The 21,717-nt window shown below is 40.8% G+C and overlaps 1 protein-coding gene across 1 annotated transcript; it reads right to left on the bottom strand.

Annotated features, from left to right (window-relative positions):
- Positions 1–333: 333 nt before the first annotated feature.
- Positions 334–18,965, bottom strand: triqk (triple QxxK/R motif containing). The gene is made up of 4 exons (XM_034545387.1): positions 18,771–18,965; positions 15,339–15,413; positions 7,795–7,880; positions 334–2,163 (listed from the first exon to the last, which is right to left on the bottom strand). Exons 2-4 carry the CDS (start codon positions 15,397–15,399, stop codon positions 2,056–2,058), a joined length of 255 nt encoding a protein of 84 aa, XP_034401278.1. The 5' UTR covers positions 15,400–15,413; positions 18,771–18,965; the 3' UTR covers positions 334–2,055.
- Between the last annotated feature and the right edge of the window lie 2,752 nt (positions 18,966–21,717).

The raw sequence follows: 21,717 nt of genomic DNA, 5'->3' as shown, positions 1-21,717 counted from the left end.
TAAATTGACAATTGGATTTTTTTTATTCATTAACTTTTAAGACTCAAAGTAATGACTACACCTGCATTTAACCGCTAAATATAAACCTTCATGGATAAAGGGAAGTATAACACATTGCTGGTAGTTAAGATAATGTCAAGGTGTTATCTAAAGTATGCACTGCCTGTTCGGCTCCTACTGAGTTTCAATGCAACAGAAATAATTGCAATTACGGTAATAATTTTGCAAAAATAAATGGGCCTTAGAAAAATTCTGATATTGCTGTGTTTATGCTCATGACACCTTCTCTATCGGCATCGAATAGTTTAATAAAAGTCACACAAATCATTTTATACAAACTAAAACAAGGTCCTTTAATCTTCTTTTCATTTAGGCATTACTCATATTACAAAGATACATGATTTTGATTTTTAGAGCAATGTTGTAAAAAAAAACAAAGATAAATCATAATATATCACACAGTATCCTGTAACCAAATCATTATGACAAAGCAAACTGTAAAAATGTGTATATACCATACAAACCAATTCAATAATGTGGGTCTGAATAAATAGAACCTTTCCTTTGTGCTGATGTCAGAGCTCTTGTAGTTGGTAATGGTGACCTTTTAGATAACCGGTGTCACATATGAAGGTCTCTCTGCCTATCTATTGTTACACATGAGAGTGACCCAGTGGTGGAGGAGGGGTCTGGATGTACCAACGCCAGATACAAGCCATTGGCTGAGGGTACGAGTGCATACTTATCAACATGGTTTCCTGGACATGTAGTCTTTTACCAGAGGTCAGGAGGTCATGGGAGAAAAGAACACAAACTGAAAGCTCAAAATCAGTTTCCCCTTTCATCGAAGCCAAAGAACACAGTCAGGCTCAGACACAAGACAAGCTTTTAAAAGATACTGGGAGAAAAAAGGAATGAAAGAAGTCACCCGGTCTCTTGTGTTTTTGATATTGGCCTTCTATGCGTTACACTAATATAAAAGAGTCATATCCAAAACAAAGCATCTGTTGCCTTTTAGAGGACCGTATTGTGTTTGATAGTCATAGGAATAGAAAGTGATAAAAAAAATGTTTAAAGCAAATGGACTAAACAAAAGCCGCTGGCTCTTTGTGACCAAAGAATCTCTCGAACAGTGGAAGCGCTTTGACGTAATGGTAATTGGAAGGTCAGTCCTTGCACTTTGCAGTACTAGTGCAAGAAGAGTAGGGATAAAGAGGCTTTGACAAACCTTCTCATTCATACAGACACATCACGTCCTACGTTTGACAGGACGTAAAATCAATCAAGGTATTCCTTAACAGAAGCACAGCAGCTCTCCTCAGTCGTCATTCATCTCTGCAATTTCCATTCAAATGAAAAGACAGGATCATATTTGTAATGCTAATCCTGTGGATGTGTGTCTCCGTGCTGCCTGTATGTGCGGCAGGTAGAATGTGTTGTTCTGTATTCTGCACACACATTCAATCAGGGCGAGGGCTTTGTGGATTCTAATCTCACACTTTGTGATCTCCAGATATCCAGGAGGAGAGGTTTGTGCACTGGAATGTGAGGTAAGTGTTTGTCTCCATGTGACGAGAAGTTCAGCAGGAGATTTACATTTTTCTATTAGTGGAGAAAACAGAGGGACGTGACTCCGCGGAATATGATTAACGGAGGCTCGGTCTCGATTGTAGGGTGGAAGACTTATGAAAAGAACATTTTAATTAAAATGCGGCTCATTTTCTCTGCTGTAGGTCGATTTTGCAGCAGAACGTTATACAAGTGCAACAAAGCACGAGGTCACCGACTTTTTCAGGAAAGAGAATCAAAGCTGCTCTCTCAGATCTGGGTTCGGGGAAAGAACAGAAGAAACTTGCATGTAAAACCACAGTGCGAGTGTCAGTATAATAATCATATAGTTTGCATGCTCCCATGCAGAACATAAAAGGGAAAGTAGATCTTCATATTTGATGCACTCTCATATATCCCCGCAGTTCACCGTCACCAAAAGTGTGTCAAAAAGATGACAGACTGCGTTCCCTTCTCGTGTATGAGGTGAAGCGACGAGACCTCTCCTTAATCCACATCCAGATCCAGGTCCATCTCGGTACTCAGGTTGAGGTAGAAGAAGGCGTAGACACAGAGGACACAGAACAGGATTGCAGCGATGACCAGGAACGCATCCTGAAAAGGAGAGGGAGGTTTTAAGACACGGCGTTCTTCTGTAGAACTATTTATACGTGCGACTGGCTGATCCCTTTTCTGCCTCTATGCTCAGGAGCCGCTCTACTTTGTTTGAACGTGTTGACATGGTTCTGTAATTATCCGGCTTATCTTTTAGTGTTGTTATGTCTATATTTGCCAAGACCCCATTGTCTCTCTTTTCAGTGAAATGATCTCAATTCTGACTTTGTGTGTCAGAATACATTGTTTAATAGAGCGTTTTTGGAAAAAGTTCAAACTAACTTGTAAATGTGCTTTTAAAGACAAATGTAAATATAGGACTGTCAATCATCACCATTTTATTCTATTCAATAAAGCAAAAATCTGTTTTAATACTAACATGTAAAAACACTCAAATGAAATGAAAGCTGCTCCACACTATTGCAGAAAAACACTGCATGAACCGGATCACACCGGTATACTGCAGGTCAGCTGTAACTGACCTGCAGTATCCATCTGTTTCAGTGAGAAGATGACTGCTGAGTAACAAATACCCACTATTCTGTAATCGTAATTCTTGAATTGCTGCATTGAGACGTCAATCAATTCTATTTTAAGGAAATGTTTATATTTTAAAGTCGTGTATTGCACATTATACATGAAAAAGAATAAGCAACTGCACAGAAAATGAAAGTCATGATTGTTTTTGTTGAAGAAGGTTAACAAGCTCATAATCATACGTCAGTGTTTCCTGTCAACACAAGACTGGTATTTTAAAGCTATCCACGATAAAGAGCATTCCCATTTGCAAGCTTTGTTTACAGCGGTGAAAAACGAGAGCTCATTGCTGACGGGAGGCCAGAATAGACAAACAGATATGTTTTCAAATTTGTGTGGAAATGGTTTCAGACTCTTTAAAAGGGGAACCAGGTCTCTGCAGTAGGAGTTATAACTCTTATGACACAAACATTCTCAGCTACTTTCAGAGATTCACTGTGAGAAATAGCGGAATTAAATGACGTAATGTGTATATTTAGAAAGAAAGAACAGAACTTGATGTTATTTATGGTGCACATATCCACATTTAAGATAAAATAAAATGCACAGTATCACATTTCAGAAACCGAGTATTGAGTATTTTAATCTATTCAATCTGCGATCAATCTTCACTGTTCTCCTCCTGACAGTTAAACTTTGGAAACAAAATGGCCTATTTTTTCAAATTATTTCTATTGGTTAATTGTCAAACAAATTGAAGCCTTCCAGAGGAGTGGCATTCAACTTGAAAATGGGAATTTGAAGCGCTTGTTCATTATGTGGCGCTCTCACGATTACAATCTTCATTAGGGCCACTCAGACTATTGAACAATGCCAGTTATTCTTTATCAAGAGAACTCATTAGCAGAAAACTTTCTAATCAACACTGGAGAGCTTGGAGAGCATTAAAAGGTTGAGGAGTAGAGTCTGATTAGGGGTTATTCAAACAAAATATTTGATTTGAACATGGAAATGAGTTTTTACATGCAAACTGGGCCACAACAACAATAGTGACATGACGAGTGTATTCAAAACACATAATTGCAATCCTACACAAACCATGTTCACAGATATATCTATATTTCTAAATTATTTAACCTCTCTAAAAATCTTCCGGAACCACGACAATCAGCCCGTGTGCCATATATTCAGTGACAGGCTGAGGTGACACAAGGTTACGTTGAAGAACAATGACAAACAGGAAAGCAGCAAACAAGACGGAGGTAAAAGAGAAACAGAAGCAAGCAGAAAAAAATATGAAAGAATATGTGAGAAAACATCCCGTCAAGTTATTACCATACGTAGCACGCACACACAGAGATGACTGCACATTTAACCCACTGGCCAAACTACATGGAGGAATGACAGAACGAAAAACAAGCGTGAGGAGGGGAGCAAAAACAAGTGAGAGATAAGGCTCGGCACAAACGAGCGGTGGTGGGGGGCTAATAATAATTCCTATCCGAAGAGGGGGGTGGGGTGGCAGGGGGTGACAATTAAAAGGCGTCACGGCATCCACAGCTATCTGTGTACATGTTGTAGTGCCTAGTCATCAGCAGCATTGGTCTTCATTAGCCTCAGCCCACATTTATCTACAGCCCGGCAGCCTCCAAACAGCTTTAAGTCCTTGCTTAATTGGAAAACTTTTAAATTTCATGCACTTTAGTTTCATATATTAACCGCCAGGCTCCCACTGCTTGATTTACTTTTTTATTTTGCCAAGGCCTCGGAGAAAAGAGAACTGTTATCAAATCACCGAGGCTTGATTGTTTTCTGCTTTTTCTTGTGTTCTCTCACCGCTTTGAAAAACATAACAAAAGGGAAGCGTTTGTAATTCCGCCGACAGTATCGCAAAGAAAATGTTGGGCTTCTGACGCAGGTAAGCATTTCGCTGAATTGTGGCTGAAAATCACAACCCGGCCGTTGTTGTTTATTTTTATTTATTTTTTTCTCCGCTTCAGATTTCCGAGAGAAAGAGACCAGCTGGTTACAGTGACTCGTCTGTGAACACAAGCTGGAGGGGTTTTTGGTGAAAACACTTGGGTTGTAGGAAGCACCTGCACTTGATTGAGATCATTGTTTTCGAGGAGAGTGGCCCACTGTGTTGACTCTTGCCTTGTCTCACAAACACATTTATGTGCGCCCACTCAAAACTGCCACACATGCTACACACAAACACACAGCCTCTCTGCCCACATTCTGATGGAGGCCTCTGGAAAGGGCCTAAGCATCGTTCTTCATCATGTGGCTCTCTGAGCACCGGCGGCAGCTGCAGCGCACTTGGCATGCTGGGAGCTGGGTCCCTGTCACCCTGGCGACGAGCCACAGCTCAGCAGACATCCCCTCAAATAAGTCAGACTTTTATTCTCCTCCTGGGTTTGTTTGTGTGCATTTACATGCATGCGTGTGTACGTGCGTGAAAAAAAGAAACATTTAAAAAAAAGCAAAGCCATATGTAAAACACTTATTGTTTTATGTGACCAATGCTCAAAACATTATACTAAGTATTCAAATGACTTGATATCAATTTAATTCATTCATCCAATCAAATGATTGACTCTGTTTCTGCATTTATCTTTTGTAAAATAAAAAAAATCTGTCATCACACCCTACAATGAAAGAGACTGCCATGACAAAACCTACACATTCTGATGTGCTATCGTCTGTACTCCTCACCAGCTAGAAAGTGTGAATGTGCCTCGTAAACATAATGGCCAGCACAAATAACACAGACAGTTTGCTTCAGTTTGGCAGTTTTCAGTCCCTCACAGTTTATACTCCATACTTTTTGCTGCCTAATAATTAATTCAGTCAGTTGCTTCTTCACGGAAAAACAGCTTCATGACTCAAGTTGTGTTTTAGATTGATGGGAATCACAAAAAGACTAAAAGTACAACAACAAAAAAGAAAAAGAGTCGCAATCTGTACAGTCTTCCATACATTCATAAATGACAGCTGGAAGTCATTATCTGTATCCTCCATCCTCCGCCAATTCCATAAGCACGCGTTTCCCAACTTTCTTGGCTCAGCTGCTAAATCAGACCGAGGGAAGATAGTGCAGGACTGAACAGAAGGCTCGTGTGCCAATTAGACGAGGCAGCGGGGCTTGTTTCCCTGCGCTGCAAGCTAGCGTGCTGGAGCTAACTTCGAAGGCACTTATTCTTCCACTGGCAAACTGAGAAGAGACTGCTGACCACTTCCTGCTGTGATGACCCCATGGCGTCTGGGTTTTGAAGGAGCAGGACGGGAATACTGTCCATACTTGAATTCAGAGAGTAACAGGCGATGTAAACGCACCTCGACTCTCAACGTGTGAAAGGGAACACGCTCAGCCATGAGTGCCTGATTTCCTCAACTTGTGAGGTCGTTTTTGTGCAGCCCCGACATCGAATCGCTGTTGTGGGAACAGACGTTCTTCCTCTCTCTCAGTCCCTCCATCCGCTTTGCTGCCAACTTACCCAGACTGCCCTGCTACTAGGACAGCCCCAAGACAGCCGGCCCTGGCAGCTGCCAGATTCTCTGTGCCCACATGTCTGCTGGTCCTTCTGAGGTGCCAGCTGTATCTGAGACCTGCATCTCAACCAGGGACATGGTAAAAGAGGGAGAAGGAGGAAGAGGAAGAGAGGGAGGAACGGGAAGAGGAAGGGAAGGAACTAGAGACGAGAAGAGCAAAAAAGAGGCAGGCAGAAGAGAAACCCAATGCACACAGCAACAAGCCAACAGGAACTGCAGCCAATTCCTCTCCGTCAACCAGAGGACAGAGAGACAAAGACCAAGAGGAGGCTTTCATCACAGAGCTGTGTAAAAATCACAACTTTAAGTTAACGCTAAAAGGGACTCGATTGGTAAAGCAAGCGTGACCAAATATCCATTACATTGGGCTGAATTTCAATCGAACTCGGGGCCAAAGGGTCCAAGTCAGTTAATATCCTCGTCCCAGAGGTATTTTTTAATCCGACCTCTGAAAATTCCCCCGCGTCTTGAGCATGGAAAACCTAAATTATTCATAAGCAATATCAATATTTCAAGATATGGACTAATCTAATTGGATTAAAGACGTGCTTAATGAGGCCTTGCGTGTCTAAGAGATGCAATATTTTAAAAACCTGACCATTTCACCCAGTGTTTAATCCTCACTATAATTTGTTCATCTCTGTGTACTACGTGCCAACTGAGGCTTAATGAGGAAGTGAAGCCTTTTGGCTTTTGATGTAATGTGAAGAGAACCAATTCTCAATGCCACGAAGGAAAATAAACATACAAGAACAAAATGTAAAAACATGTCTGAATTGAGTTTTCCTGCAAACTGATTTTCATTTTGTAACAGCATTAAAAAAAAAGAACCTGACTTCTTGTGATGGGATCTGCCATTTCAAAGATGATTTTAACACCTGTAATGTTGGATTCACAAGCTATTTCATTGACATGGGCTTACTCTACATGGAGAGACCTTGAAATAGTAAAACTGTTTAAATGAATGAGAAAAAGCATAAATAACATTTGGCAGAGTGATAAATGTCCTCCGTCTATGCACAACAGCTCCGAATCGCTGCAGTGTGACCAAACAACGGAGGGATGCACCTTCATCAACTCCCTTCCCTTACACGTTACCCAACTCTATCCATGTTATCACCTTCTTATTCCTTTTCTTTTTCTTCCCTGCTCGTTATATTTCTACATTCTCTGTCACTGTCTCTCCTCCTCTATTGCGTCTTTACCATTAAAAGAATAATGAAACTCTTCCAGGAATTCATTATGTCTTTATTTTTACAGAAAGGATAGATTATTTTTATATACACTTTTAAACTTTATTCTATGGAGGATGGTGGTTTTCAACACTTCAAAGGATGAGCAGCGGGCCTCATCGCATCATTTCAGGTTGTTGTTGTTACATTCCCTAAAGACCTAACGCAGGTTTTAAGAGAGCTAAGAGCCACGCATGTGAAGGGATCTATTGAGACAGACTCAGACCGAGCAGACGCACAACAAAGAAGATGGTTGGCAGACAGGAAGATAAGCAGAATCACAGATGAGCCAAGACAGACAAGCAAGCAAACACATTGGAAGACATGTAGAGATGTAGTCCTGAAGAGAGTAAGTCCGGGCCAGCCTCACCCTGAATCCAGAGGAGTTCTTCTTCGCTTCAGCTCTCAGCCGTGTGGCCTTTAAGGCTGGCTTTGTCTTTTTGTAGTCCTGCTTACCTGAAAAACAGAAAATAAGTGTGGCACACAAATCAAATGACAATCAAATTGTTTTCATTCATTGTAAACAGGCCAGCGCCTTTAGACAGATCCCCTTGGTTCCAGTCTTTATGTTATTGTATAATATTGAACCACCCCCTGCCTGTAGCTGCATATTTAACAGTTGCGAGAGCAGTTTTGATCTCCTTATCTAATCACTGCAAGAGAGTGAACAACAGAATGACCTGTTCTTGTAAGATATGCTGCAATTCTAACGCCCAACTAAAGTAAGGGAAAATAAGGCAATTAAAATTTAGCCACACATATTGCGATCTGCATTTGCATCAAAAATACAAAGAATCTTTTCTGGCCTCTGCTTTCACCTGCACTTGCTTGACCTCCCATGGGCTCAACTCTCAAGGGTGAGTCTCGTGGGCAAACTGGCCACCTGGCAAAGCATGTGTGTTGTGGGAGTCTGTGTGTGTGAGCGGGCTTCACATGAGGCAGAACCGTCTGTCTTGGTCTAATTACAAACAACACACTGCAGGAAAAGGAACTTTGCTAACAATAGTGGAAAGGCAACAGCTTGCTAAACAGTGTGTCTGTGTGTGTGTGTGGTGTGTGTGTGCGTGTGTCTTAGGGAGTAATTAAATATGTTATTTTAGAGAATTACAGTCAGGGATGAAATTAGGCTTGGGTTTGGGTTAAGGTCAGGGTGAGAGTTAGGGTTAGGCGTAACATTCAGATGGTTAACATTTAAATTATTAGCTGGAGTTTAACTGCTAACAAGGAGAGGTGCAATAGAGGAATGTGTGTGTTTGAGACGGAGACCAAGCCCCCGGTTCAGCTTCGAGGGTTTCTCAGTTGGTGATGGGACATGCGGAGGCCACTTGGAGTTTTTACAACCAGCTAATTAAGCCACATTTACATCGAAAGAGGGAACAAGACTAGGAGGAAGGAGAGGAAAGAAAGTGTCCATGTCAATCTGGGAAGGTTGTGGGACAGAGAAAGGAGTGAAAATGAGCGAGTGAGGTCACAGGAGTAAGGAGGTGTGTGCGTGTGGTGGTTATAAAAACAAACTGCATCCCACTGTCTCTTAGAGATGCTCCTCTTCTAAGGACGGACCATGGAGAGAGAGATCACTGCTAGGCATTAGGGCTGTGCAAAATATCAATATAGCTTACCATTGCAATCATTTAAAAAAATGTTAAACAATAGTGTATCAATATGTCCTACCATCTATACATAAAACAATATCTGTGTGTGTCAAACAACCTCCTCCTCCGCTCCTGTAACGCGAGATGTTGCTGCCTATTTCCTTCTGAGTTAAGGCCAGTGACCTCCTCGACCTGTCACATGATCGGCCAAAATCCCACATGGCGTCTCACAAGCAAGCGGCCGTATTGTCGCGCTGTGTGATCCCGACTCATACTGCCGACACATGATGGGATGTAGCAGACAACTTTACTTAATGCACTTCATTTCATATGGTATTGAGATGGAAGTTGAAAAGTGGTCATTGACACGATAAGAAAATAATACAGTATATATCTTATTTTCCAATAAAATTGTGGCAGGTGCATTTTAGTTAAAACAGAATTCAGTGACACCAATGAAAATACAAAATTAACTTTATTTTATATATAATATAGAAGTGGTTTTGAGTGCAGTTTGTCTACTGAGTTAGCAATATGTAATGTACATCAGCTCTATTTTTAATAAAAAAGGGGGGGAAATAACTCTAGTATAATTCGACTCCTCTAAAGGACCCGTCACACCAGAAAGATGTAAACTGAAATGCATCCGTGTCTAGAGATGAAAATAACAAGTTTCAATCACAAAAAATAAATGAATATTGTTTTGTTCTCAGGATTGGGAAAATGTGCAAATTCAGCCAAAGATTAAGCAAAAAAAATTGCAGATTTACTCCTCCAATGTGACCAAAACAAGTCAGGTATTATGTATTTTTATAGTACATAAAAAAAAAATGGACTTCCGAAATGCTTTACAAACGTAGGCAGAAGTGAGGTGGATCGGGCATCTAGTCAGGATGCCTCCTGGACGCCTCCCATTAGAGGTTTTCCGGGCACGTCCAACTAGTAGGAGGCCCCGGGGAAGACCGAGGACACGCTGGAGGGATTATATCTCCCGGCTGGCCTTGGAACGCCTCGGGATCCCCCAGAATGAGCTGGAAAGTGTTGCGGGTGAGAGGGAGGCCTGGGTCGGCCTGCTGAACCTGCTGCCACCGCGACCCGACCCCGGATAAGCGGGTGATAATGGATGGATGGATGGATGGCAGAATGAAGCACTGGTCACATCATGCTATATGTGTAACTGACTGGGCTTTCATGAAAATTGTAGGAATCCAATCTCCTGTATCCAGTTATGAAAGTAAAGTTGTTGCTTTTAAATTGAACAATCTGTACTTTCTGTGTTGTGACTGGTTTGTTTCGTTTGCCCATCTGTGTCCTCAGGGTATCTTTTTTTCTGCAGCAAAGTGCCCAAGGATGCTCAAAGACAGGCGAGATGGGGTTTACATTTCAAAGGCAGAATTATTTTCAGCATTTAAGCCATTTCCCACAAATGCTTTCTGTGCACCTGAGGTGTTTTTGTTTCTATTTGTGGGTCTTAAAATGTTCAACACAAAAATGTATCAATACACCCATAACCATCTGGTCAGAATCAATACTTAAATTGGAGCAACATCAGGATAAATATAGGACTAAGTTAATATGGAGAAGATATTTCAGATACCTTACAACAGAATGTGTAAGGTATGTAATGTTGTTGAATTAACGTGGTGTAAAGCCTCATGTGGTTTGTTTGCCTGGGTCTGGAAAGCACGCAACGCTCCTATTCGTGGTTGCTATTCACCTTGCTGCACACGGGCTCTGCAGACACTTTGTCACAAAATGATGCACCTGCGCGACACGCCGGCCTCATCTCTCCCTACTTCTGCCTGCCACACTGAAAAAGCATCACTGTCCGTGTCTCAGAAGAACATTAGCCCTTGTAAGGCGGCCGAGAGTGCCTGCTGAGAGGCTTCCAATGAGTGTGCCTTTCATTGAAGTCATCACCGATTTCATGTCAAGAGTGTGTGCGCCACACACACGCACTTTTCCATTGCATGTTTGTCGTTGCATTTACCTGTAAATGATGTTCGATTTTATTTTTATCCAGAGCTATTGTAGTGCTTAGCATAACGAGACAGGTCGGGGGTATTAGCTCAAATTAACCACACGCGTGACTGAGCACTCAAAGGTAGCAGGGGAGGGGGGGGGGGGGGGGTATGTGATTTGTGTGTCACACAAATTTGGCCATTTAAGTGAAGCTAGAGAAAGGGGTAGATGTAGAGGAATGTCAATGAAAAGAAACATCAGTAATAAAAAGGATTTCATAGTTTTAAAAACTCCATACCATATCAGTAATAATAACCTACGTAAATATGTTGCATTAAACTGCAGACTTGAACTCCAAAGTGGTGCAGTGTGTGGATAACAGATCATTGTTGTCATTCTTCTTTTAAGTCTTAGGTGTGAAATGGTGTTATATTAGGAAATATTTTAGACATTTAAGTCAGATTTTTTTATAACAAAATAAAAATCTGCATATTAGAAGTAAAATGGTAGCAAAAAAAATACACAAAAATATGAGTAGGTACCAAGCAACGGGCTGATAGTGAACTACAGTTTTAATAAGTAGTTCCTGGAGTGTTACCAATAAAATAATAGAAATGTCTCTAGGCTAATTAGGTCACGGCTGAGGTTCTGTTCCACCTATGCATTACTTGAGTCAGGAAAACCATTGCATCAATAAGTTATACTGTACAAAGATTCAAGTATTCTTTTATGTAATGTTAATATTCTGATGGTTTTGGTAGGCAGGAAGCCATCTTTCATGGCCTCATGTTAAGTTCTGATTATTGCATCCAACAATGCATTGATTTGTGGTGAAAAGTCAGCCATGACTTTATACAGCTGTCTATTGCATATACATTTAAGTTTGGCATCATGTAATAAAAGACTGCTGCATCATCATGTGAAATTAAAATATATATTTATATATACAATATTTTTACCATTAAATAAAGCGCTGATCCACCAGAATAACAGTTCTGAGAGAAGACTTTCCCAAGTTGATGCCTTCTTTTTGTATCATCCAAAATAAGCTCCTGCAAAAATGAGATGCTCCTCAAAGCTACATTAGCAGCCCAGTATTCCACGTACACCCTGAGCTGTGTTAGTCTTTCCACATGGAGCACATTTTTAACTCTTCTCAACTTTGATTTTCATCTCTTAATTAAAAATCTGTGAAACACATGCCAACCATGACTTGTGTATGTCAAGCCTTTAATGCTGACTTGAAAAATAAGAGGTCCAGGTTTTTAATGAAGCAAACAGCTTAGTAATTAACTTCAATGCCACTTTTTTCATAAATAAGCTTCCATTTAAATTGTGCCAGATGCAGACATGTGACCTCAGGCCTACCAGTTCCAAACAAAATGATCCCTTAAGGATTTAAAGTGTACAATTATTAAATTACATTAAGAACTATTTTTAGCAGCATTTAATGGTATTTGTATAATGGCATTGTGTTTAAAAGCTACTGTACAAAGCAGTACATGAGTGTGTGTGTGTGTGCGTGTGTCTGTGTGTGTGTTTGTTTGTTTGTTTCTGTGGAGACCAGCTATCCTGCATAGCTCCACATGCAGAGCGATGGGGTGATGTGGGCATACAGACCACTGTCCGGTGTCTCTGAATGTCCTGGGTCACTGCCGGCAAACATACTGACAGCGTGTCTGACAGTTCCTCGTGCGTTGCTTTTGTGTCTACGTGGCATGGCGGCCAAATAGTCAGTGACAACACGTGTGCGGATCGCTGGCATCTGCCAGGATTGCACGGTCGAGGAACTGGAGGGCTGATGCCAGGCGCATGGGAAATATTTATGCCTTGTCCTTCGCATCATGTGCAGCGAGGAGAGCAGAGGCAAAATGTCGCAAGATGCAATGGCTCTACAGTAAGGGCTGCCAGGTTGCCGTTAGCAACCATTATGACAAAGCTTTATTCTTTTGTGTCACATCTTCATGATCAAGCAAATGTATAAATGCAATGTTCTTCAAAATATATTTTTTACAATTTTAGCAACCAAATGCTGGCAACCACTTAAAGTCTACCTACAGAACACTATAGCTTTACCTCTCCTGAGGGCATTTTTGGCGCAGTCAATTATCACAGGCCTAATAATGGTTTTAAAAAAAGATATTGTCAACTAGGGCCCTTGATTGACCATCATGACAAAAGCACTCCAGCAGAGATGATGGTATAGCTCAACGGCCAGCCTGGACTACTGCTGATACTCAATGAACAAGCCTTTCTTTCAAAAGAGAAGAAAAAACAGTAGAAATTGAGAGGCTGGAAGGTGGAGAGAGGACTACAGTGTCCTTGACACCTGTGTTACATATTTTTTAATTGATGAGTATGGTTTTACACAGTGACAGATATATGTCATATATGTGGGTTAATCCGATCGGTTACACAAAAAGGTACAAGTGACAATATGGTGCAAAGACTCCAACGCGCATCAACATGAGTGTCATTAGTCCCAGAAAAACACCAGGAAATATAAAACCTGGAATAATAAGAGGATGTGAATCACAAGGGGCCATCAAACAATCGTCCACTGGGAGGAAGGGGACAAGAACAATGCCACAGTCGACACAATCTTCCAGAGAGGGGATGTGGATTACACAACATCTTACTTGAAAGTGACACACAAAAAAAAAGGAGTACCGGTAACATTCACAGGGAGGGTTGTGTGTGATGAAAATCTCCATTCAACCTGTTTAACCGCTCTTGCAAGTTGAGAAATTGCTTTCAGGACTTTAGTGGACAAGTTAAATATGAGATCATATGTTCGACCACATCCCTGAACCCCCTGTGCCCCTCATCCCCCTGGATGTCCTTTCCTTCTTGTGTTGTTGAGAGGATGACCGTCTTCTGACTGGTGGGACGCATTGTTATTGTGCTGGTCGAAGTCAAAATAAGAGTCGCAAGAGGACCACAATTGCCAAGAACTTAGACTTCCCCTAGCCAGAGGTCTCCTGTGTAGAAACACTATTTATAAACTTGGAAATCCACGGTGCCCTGCTAGTTTTACAATCTTCAGGTTTCTATAGCTGTGACTGTTGCCGTCTCTATAGAGGAACATATTCTCATCTTTGTCTCAGCTATTTCAGCCCTTCTATAGGTTCCTATGAGATTGATAACAGGGCTTTAGTTAGAGTCCAACTCCTTTTTCATCTCATAAGACTACTGAGTCACATCTCATGTACACAATATATACCACTTCTGGGAATTTGAATAAGCCTATGACAAGAGTTTGCTGCTCACAATTATCCAGCTTTGCCATTGGCGACCTGTTGGTTTTGCTCCACAAAGGAAAAACAAAAAAAGACATGATACGAGCTGTGATCTTCAAGCAACCACAGCTGGCATGCTAAAGGGACAACACTTTTGTTGATGCCAACCATATTGCCTTATTTAGGCCTTTGTTGATGCAAGACGAAAGATGGGAAAAACTAAATACCGCAGGATTAGAGCCATATTAAACTATTGATAAAACAGCTTCTGACCTGATATCAAAAGGGGTAGCTTTGTTCACTGTCTGTCTGTCAGTACAGGGCGACTGTGGGTCAGTGGTTAGGCAGGACCGTCTTTCAATCAGGGGTTGGTGGTTCAATCCCCGCCCTAGTCGATGTGCTCCTTGAGCAAGACACTTAACCCTGAATTGTTCCCTGTAGCTGTGTCTACAGTGTATGAATGTAACATGATTGTAAGTAGCTTTGGATAAAAGCGTCAGCTAAATGACATGTAAAGTACAGTGACCTGAGATGCTACAATGCTCATCTCAAAGTGTAATTACTTCCACAGCTTGTATACTGGTTCTACTCCAGTAAGTCTGGTCATTTTCAATACAATACAAATTGGAGACATTTCCAGGACTGTGCAAAGATATTAAGCTGTTTTTTGCATAGCATCGTTGATAAAGGTTGAGCTGTTAGGCAGTTTGGGATCTATATGAAACTACCACCAAAATGCTCACTGCAATACGGTGTCATGTGATTTATGGAGGGTGACATTAGTTTGTTTCTATGAGAGTTGATTGCTGTGTTGTGGTAAGATTGTCCACATCAAGCTCTGAGTTATGATGTTAGTTGAAACTAAATACAAAACCAATCTCAACTGTCAAAAAGCATTAAGAACTAATTGACCGACCTATTTTGGGTTTTAATTATCAGTTAATATATACAAATATTATATCAATGAGCTCAGACTTGAACTTATCGTATGTTGTGAAAAAAAGAAATCAAGAGCTCTTTCAATCAAACACAAACTAATGTCAGAACATAAAATCATTGGCTGTTTGATTGCAGTTGATTCCCTGATGATCAACAAATTGATTCGGATGAGTGAGACTCACCAATCTGTTTTCGGTATTGATCAACTGGTAATCTGGGCCCAGTGGCATCCTTCTTCCCCATTCTCCTTCTTCAGCCTGATAAGAAATGAGGAGAAGGAAAACACCTTCTGAGTGAGAGAATCGTACAGCTGGGTGTCAATGTTACACCTGATCATTTAACGTAATCAAACAAGGATATAGCTCCGCTCCTGCTACAGTGGCCGCAGATAACTTGTGAAATCTGCAGGAAGGATTCCAAGTTAATACACAATCATATAGAGAGAAGAGTAGTCAGTTTTGATCAGGCAGATGGTTTATCTTTCATACATCTGCCTCCACATAATTCAATTAATTCTCACCACCTTCCATGTGTGTTACGTTCACAGTACGCACACTTCCTATCCATCTCATTTAGTCGAACACCATTTCCCCTTCACACCATGAGCTCTCTTTGATTACCCTGACAGCTCACATGGAGATATAAAGAGAAAGAGCTTGGAGTAATACAAATAGTATACTTAGGCTACGCATGTAAACTACCGTATGCAAGGGTTTGACAGAATCAATGTCAGTCTCCAGGGCTGTGCATTATAATCAGTATAGATATACAGAAATAAGTACGCTTGTATAATACTTTTATGTACAAAGTGCGAAAACTCAATGTGTGTGTTTCATGATCCATCCAACATGCTCATTTCTCAGAGAGCCACTGCGCTCTGAATTCCAGACAGGCTCCCTCACAACACACTGCATCAATCAATAGTGTAGCCTTTTGTTTAAAATACTGGAAAAAGCAAGTATGAGTGGAGGGGCAGGCCAGTGCTTTTTGGATGATACTCATGTCCCTCTGACCTGTTCGGGGGCTGAAATATTTGAGCATGATTTGTAAGATATGCCCGATATGTTTTGACGAGTAAAACTCAATTACTATCAAGCCCTACTAGTCTAATGATTATCATTGTTTTCAAAAGGTATGTTTTAAGTGTGATAAGGCGGAGGAATCTGTAAAGCAGGTGTGCACAGGGGAGAATAGTGAGGGGAATAGGAAAGGAGAGGAACAAAATTATCGATGTGCATCCAAGAAGAACAGGAGTGAAGAGTCGAGCAGTGCAGCAGGGGAATAGAGGGAAGAGACTGAATTAGTATGTTCAAGGAGCGTGGCTGGCTGCTTGTGCCAACTGATGCCTTCTCATGGGAGACTGCTGCCTTGAGAGACCTGAATTCTACCTTACACTAAAAAACACTGCTTTCAGCTACATTTCAAACACCATTAGTGGCAACAGAGAAGGAGCGTGTTTTGCCATTGTTCTCGAGCGACGTAGACAGTCAGCAAATTAGAGGACGTAAGAGAGGAAATTATCTGCATGTCATGTTTACAAGTCGGACACAGTAGGCTCAGACTTCCAAGCTATGTTTTACTGTGCAGGCAAAATCATAGTATTATATCTAAATTGCCAAAAGCAACACATTTGAAGCCTCTGTTGGCCCCTGTGGGTGATTCCACTCAGACTAGGGTGACCCGACATCCGATTTAGGCCGGACAGTCCGGATATATTCAATGCCCTGTCCGGCGTCCGGCGTCCGGCGTCCGGCGCGTATTTGTCCTTCCTTTTTGAGTTGCAGTGGGCCTAAAGAGCCGAGTGATAGAATACAAATGATATCGTTAAAAGCGAAGTCAAATACATATCTGATAGGCTTAGGTTAGCTTCTAACCCTATAGGGATTGGTTAAAAATGTAAACAAGGCTCTGTGTGCTGGCTACGTCATACCTACACTGCTGGCTAGATTAGACAGAAACTTAACACATAGAAGAAAACATGCCAACACGTCAGATGGCGTTCAACCCAATGGACCAAAGAACATGATTTTATTTCAAAAAGAGCAGTCGAGACTCCTTTCATGCTCTGCACTCTCTGTCGCTGTGATGTTGACATAAGCAGTCAGCGTAAGCTGCCATTGAAAGACATGCAGGAACAGAGAAGCATAAAGGTAACAGACGTGCAGTATCTCATTCACTCAAAACATTTTTCGAGAAGGTACGTCGCCGTTGATGAAAAAATCTCCGCTGCTGAGCTGTGTAAAGTTTACACGTGCTGTAAAGCGGGCGTGAAGGTGGAGATATTTAGGGATTCGCCCATAGCTCAGGGGATTGATGTGTGGCCCGAACTAAAGCCCAGGCTTTGTGTGCAGTATGTTCTAGCGCCCTACATACAGATTACATCAATGCAAACAATTTTGCCCTTTTAACATTCATTTATCTGTTTATTATTTATGTGACCTGTGATTTAATTTGTACATTTTAAGTCCACAAATGTTATGCTTTGTGGCACTCAGCACTTTAAAAGATTCATCTCTGGTCAGTTTTTGAACACCACAATGTATTGAATAAATACAAATACTGTGAACAAACACTTTTTGACTCTTCAAGACTCTTCTTTCCTATTCTGTTACACACACATTGTGTAGCAATCACACACATGTCTTGTAAAGGGGAGCATGCCAGAGTCCTATGCAATTATTCACAGCCCCACAAAATACCGCTTAGTGTCCTCCTGTCTGGTGTTATGGATATGGTCACTCTAACTCTGACATTTCTCCACATGTGTAACTTACTGTATATCTAGCATTTGTAACAGTGAAGGCAGAAAGAGATAGCCAAGAAGGTAGCGTGCTGGATTATTAGAAAAAACATATCGAAGCAGAGTGACAGCAGCATTGCCGGTGATGATAAAATAATACTTTCTCGTTCATATTTGCACCTTGTATGAAGAGATAGCATGGCTGACAGTACGTTATCGTGATCGACAGTGGTTATCAGCACCGGAATTTACTGGACACCCAAGCTATGTGTAGCAGGTAATCTAGTATTTCTTTAAGAATGGCCTTCACTGCTAGTTGTTTCGCTAGTTACAAAAGCCTAGGTTTCATAAACTGGTACAGCAGCATTGGCCAGCGTACCCATAATACATGATTATAATGGGGGTTAGCAAAACATTTGCAACAAATCTTTTTCTAATTTATCTTTAAATCTTTTTCCAAAACTGACATACTGCCTTAACTTATTTATCACCCAACAGGTTGGATGTATTCGCCTGCATGGACCTGATAAAATGGAGTTACATGAGACTTTTTTAACAGACCATGTTGTTTTGGGACCAGTGTGGTCTCTGGGATGTAGACATGCATCTTTGTATCCGTCAGCATTCGAGAAAAGCTATTACACCGGGATAGTTATTTAAGCCTATTTAATCAAAATGTGCGCCTTTTCTCTCTTCAGTCCCGAACGTGAAGAAGAAAGTTGTGAGCGACTGCAGACCTCCGTACAGTTTGTTCACTTTTGATCAAAACAAACCAAAATAATTCTCATTCAACTGCACAAAGCATAAAACATGGAAGTGGAAATGTAATTGGCATCAAGCAGCTTTAATTCATTGCACTCGCGAGGATACTTACACTGCTCTTTGTTTACCGAGAATGTGTCGCTAGTCGAGGTGTGTCTGCATGACAAAGCGCGTGCTTGATGCACGCAGGCACGCGACGATGGAATTAACTGTTTTATTGTACTTTTGGATCGAAATGTCTCCACAATGCCAACACGCCACTTCTCCCAAATCCGAGTTCCTGGTTTACACGTTGACATCAACGACAGACAGTCCGTTTCTCCAATCAGACGCGGGCATTTGTCGCGTTGACCAATAGCACGAGGGTGGGACGGATCGCTCAGACGAAACACCGGGAGAGCACGTGACAAGTTGATAGTCGGGACACGCCCTCTCTTTTTCAAGATACACAAGCGCTTACGTGTTTTTACATATTCCATCTATAGTTATTAGGACACTAGCTTTTGACGTTGCAAAGCAAAAACGTTTTTTATTAGTAATGTGGTGTGTGAATTATGAAACAGTTTTGCAAATATGCAGAAAACAGGTGTATTCTACCTAAGTGAAGCACAACATATCAGTGGTAAAAAGTAAATACACTGTTCAATATTACAACTGTTACACTGTCCGGGACTACCTTACCTACCAAGGAGTACTTTGACTTTTTATACTTAAAGTATATTTTTAGCTAATACTTTTACTTCAGTGTCATTTTGAATGGACTGTGGTATTGCTACTTTACTTGGATACATTATTTAAATATTTCTTCCACCATTGCAAAAGATCACAACAACGGCTTTTGCATGCCTGAATGTTACAGTGCAAAGATGCCTGCACCCACTAATTTTCTTAAAATGTAAACAAAGACAAATGCTTCATTAATGTTGGCCATAAGTCATTCTTGCCTTGTCAGATAACAACAAATGGCACACGTATCATTGTTGAAAACGTAGCATTATGCTGTGACAATTAACAGCTGACCAAATCAAAGATGAGACAAACTCACTCCACGATGTTCATTTTTCTTTTTACATTGTTTCTTAGTTTTACTGTGTAGAATTTAATTTCCCACTATGCATCCAGCCTAGTTGCTGCCTGAGGCATTTATATGTCGACTTGCCTGTAACTTATTGAAGTTTAACACTGATGTTCTGCCCTCCCATGGGCTGCATCGGTTGCATGCAGGTTTCTAATATTCTTCAAAACATTTGTAATAATATTTGTTGAAATTGTCTTTACATCCCCAAAGGGTTTTCAGTTGGATTTTTTTGGTTAATGTAGCATACATTTGCAAACTTCTTAACATGATCAACCTTAGCTTTAAGATGTCATTGACACACTTTAACATTTATCAAAGATGATAATTGTATCCACATAATTATTACTTAGGAAACTGTGCTGCACATTCACATTAAAGACTTTCATTGTGACACTGAAATCCCACTCCTCTAACGTTTACGTACTATAATGCTTTGAATGCCCTTTTAAGCGCTGTACAAATAAAATGTATTATTATTATTATTATTATTATTATTATTATTATTATGTATTTTAGATGTGTGCAAGTCCAAGCTGCTAAGACAGTTAAGTCACAACTGTTAACAAATACAAGCCTGAACATTTTATTTTAACATGGCCATCAAAACCAGCACAAGTGTAGTTAATGCAGACCTCAAATATTCTCTTGTTATACTAAATGTGTGTGATTAATTTCTCCCGTTGAGTGAAACAAACCATCGTGCTGTGCCTGTCACAATGATAGATATGGAAAGCATTAGGATCAACTGCTGGTGTGAATGAAAACTAGGCAGGATGGATTTGCCCGATGAACAGTTGCAGTGTATGAACTGTGCACATCATTATAATGTATAGATAAGACTTGAGAGGAGACGAGAGGGGTTCCCTCAGGGCCTGTTAGTGTGAAGTTTTCACTTGTGATTGAGTGCCCCTTGTTAGATTATAGAGGAATATCAACTGTACAAATGGCTGCTGTTTTAAGTGACCACACCACAGAGACAGCATTAAATAGAGTTAAAGCCTTGGCAGCATTCCTAAGATGATCATCTAGTTTTTGAAATCTATTCGGGTGTGTTATGTGTTTTTCTCATTTCTTTCTGCCTCTTTCTTTGAACATCACTAAGTCACACTCTCTCTCTTTCTCTCTCTCTCTCTCTCTCTCTCTCTCTTTTTCTCTCTCTCCATCACTCCTTCTCTCAGGCAGTTAGACGGCCTTTAATTGCCAGACATTAAAAAGAATGCTAGAGGAGAAGAATCCCCCGGGGCTATTGGCAGCTAAATGGCAGCTCTGCTGCCATCGCCTCCTCCTACATGCAGCAATGAAGACGTGTCAACATAATCTTGTGCAATTTGCAGTCATCATCAGGGGACTGATTCATTTTCCAACTGAGTGTCAGTCATAAACAGCAATATTGTCTTTCTACATTGTCATGTCTTTTCATGGTCTTGTGACTTTTAAATGTTTCAAAGGAAAGTAGTGATAAACAAATCAAAAACAATGCATTCACCTTAATCTATACTAATGGACTAAACGCAGATATACACTGGTTTTAAAAAAGGCCCCTAAACATTGTATATAACCATAGAGATCTTACATTTTATGCCACACTATATGGGGAAAACATTTTGTCACAATATGATTTAAATAGGGGGGGGGACATTTGTTTGATGTCTAAAAAATGTCACTACATTTCTCTCATGGCACTCTTTCACCTGGGACAACCATAATCCAAATTGTTGGGGCCTCTAGCCCGACATGAATCAGACTGAAATGTTTTACAATTCACCGTCCTACGACACACACATACATACTGTCATCATATACAGAAAACACACTATACACCTCTAAATGTTGTTATATGAATTCTTAGAGACTGAATTTGAGAGATCCCTTTCCATTTCCATCCTCAGTCATGTTATTGGTTTGAAGGAGAAGACACAATTCTTCCTTCTATTAAATATTCTTATCTCAGTTTTTCCGCTATGCCTGCAGTGAGCGGTGA

This window comes from Cyclopterus lumpus, chromosome 11, assembly GCF_009769545.1.
Source record: "Cyclopterus lumpus isolate fCycLum1 chromosome 11, fCycLum1.pri, whole genome shotgun sequence".
NCBI classification, from domain to species: domain Eukaryota; kingdom Metazoa; phylum Chordata; class Actinopteri; order Perciformes; family Cyclopteridae; genus Cyclopterus; species Cyclopterus lumpus.
This window is presented reverse-complemented; position numbering and strand designations above follow the sequence as displayed.

Bases quoted from the DNA above. Each gene is read 5' to 3' on its own strand.
- triqk (XM_034545387.1), bottom strand. From the start codon at position 15,399: ATGGGGAAGAAGGATGCCACTGGGCCCAGATTACCAGTTGATCAATAC. The intron at 7,881-15,338 runs GTGAGTCTCACT...TCTGTTTTTCAG, and splicing joins TCAATACCGAAAACAGATTG to GTAAGCAGGACTACAAAAAG. The intron at 2,164-7,794 runs GTGAGGCTGGCC...TCTCCTTTTCAG, and splicing joins AGAACTCCTCTGGATTCAGG to GATGCGTTCCTGGTCATCGC.